An 8,834-nucleotide genomic window follows, 5' to 3' on the forward strand; every position below is an offset into this window, starting at 1 on the left:
GGGGCGCTGAACACCTGGGTTAGGGACTGTTTGTCCCCGGCTCAGTGACCCGTCATCCCCCCGGCCCGTGTGGAGGCGAAGCGGTAAGACACTGCGGACCCACATCTAATTAAGTTTTTAGTGTTGCGAACGATGGGTGGGCCCATGCGGGCGCGCCATTTCCCTAGGACAACACGGACACGCGCACACGCACACGCACACGCTCACACACGCCACACATGCACGCGCACAGCGGTGATCGGCCCCGCTAGTGGTCGGGCGAAACGGCCCTGTAAACTTGAACGGGTCCAGCCTGCACGCCCAGCGCCACCCAGCCGACCGGGGCAATCGGAGGGCAGCGTCGTAAAAGAGTATCGGACACATGGCCCTGTCCCCCGAGGACGGCGTCATGACAGCGTCATCGCCCCAACCCGAGCACCAACCCCACCTCGCCCCGCCTGGAGTCCCATCGCCCACCACACCCAACCTCCGTGGACTGAAACGCCCGCCTACACTCTACGCTGGACCCAGTGGCCAGTGGTCTCCAGTTAAACTTCACTCATAATGAAAAAGGACAATTTTTTGTTCAACGAGGATGCTACTAAGCACTTCTCAATCTTATGCAAATTGTCTAAGCAGACACAAAGCGTTATCGGTGTACTTAGGCTAGCTACAACTTGTACCCTTTTAGATACAAATTTACATCCAATTGAAATTATATGTGCTCAAGAACTTCACTTGCTACAAAACTTTTCTTTCCCTGGTTGGTGACAAACGCATTCATTTTTGTACCCCCATTGGCCCCTTCGTGCAGAACTTTTTCGCCCGCCTAAAGCATGAGCCTCATCGTCCTGACCTTCTCCGCAATGCGCTCCTCGATTGAGCTCAGTTTTGGCTGCTGCGCGTGGCGCGGCAGCCCGGGAGGCAGCTCCCAGTGCGACGTGTACTAAGCACCTGGTCTGGAAGTAAGTCCACCCTGCGAGAACCTCAGTTTAAATCCCTTCTGCGTTATCTCTTCCCAGGCTTGACGGTCAGACAGGCAGCAGTGTCCATTTATAAAAGTCCGGACGGGAAACAAGTGGAGCAGGCTGTGCCAAACTCGCAGACAGAGGAGGATCTTGTACCATTTCTTCTTTTGCTTTACAAAAAGGGAAAGGCAGATTTTTTGCGTCTACCGAAGCAATATATTGTAGATCTCTGAAGAATGCCTCTAGGATTGTCCTCGCCTCGCGCATTTCTTCCCCGGAACTTAATCCTCTGACTTTTCCATGCGGCGTTATTTTTGTAATAATCGTATATAGATATATTGTGTTACCTTGCCCGTCGGCTTTGACTGGCTTGTTCTGGAGCTAACAAAGAGCGAAAGCCGATGCTGTGTGACGGCGAGACGAACGGGAGGGAGTATCGGGCTGAAATTGATACCACAGTCTCGGCACAAGGCCAGGCTCAGTGGGGCTAGGCGCGGCGTTCCCTGCCAGGTCCCAGCGGTGAGGGGACCCCCGCCCCGCCCGCTCTCTAGGCCGTTGCCGACCCCTGTCCTAAATTTACAACTTACATTCTTATTCGAGTTTACAAAAATTTTGTAAATTGACGACGATATTTTTCACAGTGGGTAGTTGACTTTTTAGCTCAGTTTTCAGTCGCCTTTACCGGTTTCTAATGGAGATTGAAATGCTATGTAAAGAGTATTTTTCATAGGCATTAGCCTGCAAAATAGTTAAATTGGTTCACAATTACTAATCAGTGACAACCGCTATTTGCAAGGAGTCAACATGCAGTGCCCTCGTTGCCATGCGTACAGATTGGTACGAGGGGGAGGTGGGATCTCTGCGGGGCGCGACGCGTGCCCATATTGGGAACGGTGGGATTACAGGGTTGGACTAGCGCGACCACATCCTCAGCCGGTGCCGTGACACACACGCGCCCACCAACACTACACACAGCACGCACGCAGGCACATGCCCGCGCGCGCGCCCGCAGGGACCGCACCCACCCGCCACGTCTATTCGCTGCACGGCTGGGTCTGCCTGCCCTGCCGCCTGCTGCCGCCGCGCCCGCCGTGCGCATCCCTCCCTGCAAGGGGCCAACGCCAACTTATAGGCTGAACTCGGCAGGCCGGAAAATTACGGTGCGCCACTCCACGCCACGGCGGGCCCCCGGCAGCTAGTGCGCCGCGGCCGCCGCTTCACGTGCCTTTCTTTCAGCGGTAACGAGTTCTGTCGTTTAATTTCACTGCGGCGGCGGCAGGGCAAGCGACTTCACTACCATTAAAACTTGCACGGGCCGGGTGGCATGGCGCCGTCCTCATGCACCGCCGGGATCAGCAAATGAGCTAGTGGGGCCCCTCGTTCGGGAAGTAGTTAAAGTTGGCACCCTCACTGGCAACAGCCATCTTTACCCTTCCGGCTAGCATGCCCCGGCCCTGCAGCGGCGCCTCGTCCCCACCCCGGCCCACGCTCCGCAGCCCTTCTAGCTCCAGCTCGCAGCGCGATCTGTAATGCCTTGGCTGAACTCTAAGTACACCTCGGCCAGGTGTTGACTTTTCGTCGATCGGTGGGAAAACACGCGCGCGGCCGCGCAAGGTCGAGGAGGCGGAGGAATAGGGAGGGGGGGGGCGCTGAACACCTGGGTTAGGGACTGTTTGTCCCCGGCTCAGTGACCCGTCATCCCCCCGGCCCGTGTGGAGGCGAAGCGGTAAGACACTGCGGACCCACATCTAATTAAGTTTTTAGTGTTGCGAACGATGGGTGGGCCCATGCGGGCGCGCCATTTCCCTAGGACAACACGGACACGCGCACACGCACACGCACACGCTCACACACGCCACACATGCACGCGCACAGCGGTGATCGGCCCCGCTAGTGGTCGGGCGAAACGGCCCTGTAAACTTGAACGGGTCCAGCCTGCACGCCCAGCGCCACCCAGCCGACCGGGGCAATCGGAGGGCAGCGTCGTAAAAGAGTATCGGACACATGGCCCTGTCCCCCGAGGACGGCGTCATGACAGCGTCATCGCCCCAACCCGAGCACCAACCCCACCTCGCCCGGCCTGGAGTCCCATCGCCCACCACACCCAACCTCCGTGGACTGAAACGCCCGCCTACACTCTACGCTGGACCCAGTGGCCAGTGGTCTCCAGTTAAACTTCACTCATAATGAAAAAGGACAATTTTTTGTTCAACGAGGATGCTACTAAGCACTTCTCAATCTTATGCAAATTGTCTAAGCAGACACAAAGCGTTATCGGTGTACTTAGGCTAGCTACAACTTGTACCCTTTTAGATACAAATTTACATCCAATTGAAATTATATGTGCTCAAGAACTTCACTTGCTACAAAACTTTTCTTTCCCTGGTTGGTGACAAACGCATTCATTTTTGTACCCCCATTGGCCCCTTCGTGCAGAACTTTTTCGCCCGCCTAAAGCATGAGCCTCATCGTCCTCCTGACCTTCTCCGCAATGCGCTCCTCGATTGAGCTCAGTTTTGGCTGCTGCGCGTGGCGCGGCAGCCCGGGAGGCAGCTCCCAGTGCGACGTGTACTAAGCACCTGGTCTGGAAGTAAGTCCACCCTGCGAGAACCTCAGTTTAAATCCCTTCTGCGTTATCTCTTCCCAGGCTTGACGGTCAGACAGGCAGCAGTGTCCATTTATAAAAGTCCGGACGGGAAACAAGTGGAGCAGGCTGTGCCAAACTCGCAGACAGAGGAGGATCTTGTACCATTTCTTCTTTTGCTTTACAAAAAGGGAAAGGCAGATTTTTTGCGTCTACCGAAGCAATATATTGTAGATCTCTGAAGAATGCCTCTAGGATTGTCCTCGCCTCGCGCATTTCTTCCCCGGAACTTAATCCTCTGACTTTTCCATGCGGCGTTATTTTTGTAATAATCGTATATAGATATATTGTGTTACCTTGCCCGTCGGCTTTGACTGGCTTGTTCTGGAGCTAACAAAGAGCGAAAGCCGATGCTGTGTGACGGCGAGACGAACGGGAGGGAGTATCGGGCTGAAATTGATACCACAGTCTCGGCACAAGGCCAGGCTCAGTGGGGCTAGGCGCGGCGTTCCCTGCCAGGTCCCAGCGGGAAGGGCCGCCCCCCCCCCAATACTTTCTGCCGCCCTTGATGTAGTGTCCTCCTGTGAGGATGAAGCCATAAATTAGACGCTACACGAGGGGACTACTTTAAGCCCCACGCCGTGCTTCGGCGGTTCCCATGCTGAAAGTGGACAGGGTGTTGGCGCGTACTTGGACCCTGCAACATGAATTTCACCCTTTGTCGAGCGCGCAGGTAGTTGCGATGGAACATTGATTATTCGGAACAATCGAGGACTTACAAGGCCAGCATTTCTACACTGTTAAAAATTCTGGTATGGATACGACAAACTTTCTTACAACTTGTCCGTTCAAGAACAACATTATTTGTTTTCATTAAGAACGATTAAAATTTGCAACGAGAAAGTACCATCCCTACACAAACATCTTGTAATGTTAAGATGTCGTTTCAATACAAGAAAGTTTGTTTCCTGATGGACAATCTCGTAACAAAAAAGATTTGTCTCTGTACGAGTAGTTCCGTTTTGAAACAAGGAATGCCATTTAAATACAAAAGGCTCGTTTCCTGATTGACTTTTTTGCTTGAACAGAAAATTTGATGCTTTATCGATAACATCTTGTTTATCTGAAACTACATGATGTATCATAAAATAAACAAATCTAAATACCTAAAATTCTAAGTAAAACAATAAACTTAAAAGTTTAACTAATATGATGGTGAACTAGAATCTCACTTCAACTAAAAATTATGGTGGTGCCGTTTGAAAACAAGAATAGTTGTTTGAAAACAATTTATGTTGTTCCCATACAACTTTCTCGTTCTGTAACGACATTTTGTTTGATGACTAGGTCTTAATATTTTTTCTGTATCCAAACGAACTGTTTGTTTTGAAAATAGTGTATGTTGTTCCTGTACAACTTCCATGTTCAGTTACGACATTTTGTTTGATGACTGGGTTGTAGTTATTTTGTCGTACCCAAATGAGTTGTTTGTTTTGAAACGATAAAGTATTGATGGCATCCCTAGTAACACAAAACTGTCGCGCATAGTGTAATTTTTTTCAATCGGCCAATTATTGTGACGATAACGAAAATCCAAAAGTGATGGATATTCCAGAGTCAGACGATTGTCGCTGGACTATCAAATTTAAACCATCTAACATCTTGTTGTATTGATATCGATTCCTGGTCAAATTCAGAACAGTGGTATTTCGCTTCCATTCTGATAGATAGCCGATAAAGATTTTCGTTCCGAGGAAAAAAGATAGTATAGCAATAGATTCATTTTTCTCAATTCGTATATCGCACCGTTAGTCCGTATCTTTTTTCTACTGTTGTCCAACAATCGTGCGACAGTTCTGTGCTACTAGGGATGCCTGTTTACCTACAATGCTGGTCATCTAAAAAATTAACAAGAAATTTGTCGTTTCCATACAACATTTTTTTTACAGTGTAGGGTCCAAAGGCGTGCCTTCGAGAGGGGTGGTTAAAAATAAGTTTTTGCTTTGAAATGCGCAAAGTATTAACCACAAAATTTCACTGGTAAAAAGTGAAAAGGGTGGAAGTCTGGACTTTACGCCCTTTGCACTTCGCTCTAGTAATTTACCCTGAACCGTTCGAAACATTTGAATTCCTAGTTTGAGATCTTAACTTTTCGAAGTTTTTAGAGAGTTTCAATTGATTTGGAAAATTGTAATGAACTCATGACTAAAATATCTAAATTTATTCGCAAATTGTAATTTTGTTGTTTTCAAACCTAGTTTTGGTGTAAAATAGTCCGTTTCTGTTTTCCAAAATTGCCAAAAAATTTCCTCAAAGGTCTGGAATTTTGTTTCTATCAATGTTTTGGAAAATCGTGTTTCTAAACTATATTTGGACAGATTTTTGGGGTAAATTCTAACTTATATTTGCAGTGAGCAAACCTCGACCCGTCATCCCTGTCTCTTAAGAGTTGGAGATCAGTGACAACCCGATTCTTTTCGCTGAACCTTTCTGTGAGCGGAGGGAGAGGGGACTACTGGCAACGAATTTGGCGGAAAAGTGGGGACTCCTCTCCAATTAATTTTTGATTCCTCAAAACTCTTGCAACACGTTCCCTAAAAGTGTTACACAGTCATTTAGTGCGTGTGTTTTTCCCAGTTTGTCCCCTTCTGAGTGATGTCATGGGCCTTGTACAGCGCAGTGTATGTGACGCCCCGTTGCTGGTCTCGGCTTTCCAGGTGGACGCTCCCCGCAGCGAGTAACGAGCAGCGTCCGGCCTCGGCGTGACGGCGGCAGGCGCGGAGTGGCGCGGGGTGGCGGAGCGTGGCGCGGCGCCCGCGAGATGTCGCCCCGCTAGGGCCTGCGGCAGCCTGAGGCCGGCCTGAGGCTCGCCATGGGGACGCTGCGCCTGCTGCTGCTGCTCACCCTCGTGGCGCGCGCGCGCCCGGCCCGTGCCGCCGACAACCCGGACACCTGCGCCAGCACGTGAGTACAGCAAACAAAATCAGTAGAAAAGCAAAGGTGCCTTTACAGGGGTGCTCCAGAAATGAATAGTTTTGCAAAGGCATTGAAGAACCCTAGGGGGCTATGCGGTTCTAACAATTAGTGCCTTTGGTAGTTTAAATGCCGGGGTTTGCTTGTTTAATTCGGGCTTGCTTGGCTCAGCAAAAATAGGATACAGAGCGACCGAAAGTAGACAGTCCTTATTTTATTACATTTATCAGCTTTTTGTCAGGGCCACTCCTTCGCGCGCTCCTTTGCCTTGGTCGGGGCGGTGCGCCTATGCCCTCCATTGTCTTTTCTCCCGTCGCCTTTTTTGTTTTCATCTTTTTCTTAAAATGATTATCGTCGCCTAATGAATACCGCGCTTTTGGGGAGGAATCGCTCTGCATTCAAGATGATGAGTTTATTAATCAGCGCGTCTAGTCTGTCTCGCCGCCCCGCCGCGCCTCGCGCAGCGCAGTCCACTTTTCATTTTTATGCGATCTGCTCGATTTATCAAATTAACTCCGAGGACAGAACACGGCAGGGCAGGGACGCGGCGGGGCGTGGTCGGACGGTCAGATCGGCGGACACAAGTGTTGCTTTCAAACGCGATTATTCCCGTCTCCTGCCGCTGTGTGTTTGCCGGTGACAGCCTGTGTTCTGCGATTTGTCGATTTTCCGTGCAGCTTCCAGAAGCCCGCTTTGATCTCCTCGCTGCCCTGCTCTCTCTCTCTCTCTCTCTCTCTCTCTCTCTCTCTCACACACACACACACACACACACATACACACACTCACACACACCCTCCCTCTCCTTGTGACACAGCAAACACCAGCCCGCTTGCTGTCACGTGTCTCTCTCTGCGTCGCTCTTTTGTGTTTTTTCGCCCCTTTCGTATATAGAGGTCAGCAGCAGCGAGGTTGTTCCCGCTTTGTTATTTGTATATTTTTTCACGGTGTCGTGCGGAAGTTCACCCGCACACGCGCGGTGCCTGCCGAAATTATTGACGCCCATCAGGCATTCTGCGGGTAGAGAGAAGGGGAACAATACCCTATCCCCATTACCGTAGATTAATTATTTCAGTTTTTTTCCCCTTTCTCTCTCCCTCCTCATCCTCTGGTTGGTGCGGCTAAGTTGTTCGTGAATAATTTCAAATGTAAAGGGGTGGGGGTCACGGACGCAGGATGGGTGGAGGGAGAGGGAGCGAAAGTGAGGAGCAGGAGGAGGAGTAGGAGGAGAGTAGGAGATTGAAAACTAGACCATCGGGGCAGCGGGTCATTCCATATTGATGGCGCGCATTCCAATCGGGGCGCCGCTTGTTTCGGGTCGGGGAGGCGTGACGGCGGCGCCCGGCGCCTGCAGCCCCGCCCAGCATACCTCCGGCTGTGATTGTGTCATTGGGGGGCGGATCGTGGCGCAGCGTGGCGCACGCTGTAATGTTACGCCACTCGGCGCCCTGCTCCTCTCCTCCCTTCTCCCTTCTATCACTTTCGTTCATTTCACAACTTATTTCTCTTCCCACGCGTCTCAAGCAGCACAAGCCCCTCATTGCTATCCTCCCAAGTTTTAACCGACCGATTGCATAGGGTGATTGGTCGCTTCGGCGCGTTTCACATTGTACTGTAGGCTACCGCAAAGCTGAATCCTGGGTGCGGTTGCTACCCACAACTTCTCCCACACATCTCTTCAACCTGCTCAGCTCCTCTCCCACCTGCACAGATCACCGCGACTTCTTTTTCCTTCTTTGGGCAATGTTTTCGTAAAACCGATGCATCCAGATCACTCATAAGGAGCGATGCGAAACCAGGTCGCTCGATTTGGGTGATGTAGAAACACGTCACTGAATTTGGGCGAGAAAGATGACTCCCACGTTTACAGTGTAGAGGTACCGTTACCGCAACACTTCAGCTCCCTCCTACATTTCCGCGGTGTTCTATTTCGACGCTTTGACATGGCTGATGTTAGCCCGTACTGCGCCACAGTGCTTTGATGTGAGAAGCGATTGATCCAATTGAATTGTGCAAACCACATGCACCGGGAGGAAGCTACGCGGTCGTCGCATGTCAAAGGGATTGGAAAGACGGGACCTGGAGCGAGGTGGGGGTTACGGTACCCAGTGCCACAACTCCTGGAATCGAGTGTACACCTGTCTAGGGAACCCAGGCAGGTGCAAATACACATGATTCCCGGAGTTGTTGCCCCCTCAATTACAAAGAAAATGCTTCTGAAAGATCGTAAGTGTGTCATTTTTGTACGTGTATTACCCGACTTGCCCCTAGAGGAAATGTGTAATGGACCGCACCCTTGGCTGCGCCTCTCTGTCTGTGTCTGCCCCCCCCCC

At 50.9% G+C, this 8,834-nt stretch overlaps 1 protein-coding gene across 1 annotated transcript in view; it reads left to right on the forward strand.

Annotated features, from left to right (window-relative positions):
* LOC113215111 (glutamate-gated chloride channel-like) overlaps positions 1-8,834 on the forward strand; it is a 150,413-nt gene that overhangs the window by 18,921 nt on the left and 122,658 nt on the right. Inside the window, exon 2 of the mRNA XM_052275394.1 lies at positions 6,249-6,495. Within this exon, the coding sequence (XP_052131354.1) occupies positions 6,404-6,495 (92 nt within the window). The 5' untranslated portion in view covers positions 6,249-6,403. The remainder of the gene's footprint in view (positions 1-6,248; positions 6,496-8,834) is intronic.

Source organism: Frankliniella occidentalis, unplaced genomic scaffold, assembly GCF_000697945.3.
Source record: "Frankliniella occidentalis isolate FOCC.00 unplaced genomic scaffold, Focc_3.1 Scaffold8, whole genome shotgun sequence".
Taxonomy (NCBI): domain Eukaryota; kingdom Metazoa; phylum Arthropoda; class Insecta; order Thysanoptera; family Thripidae; genus Frankliniella; species Frankliniella occidentalis.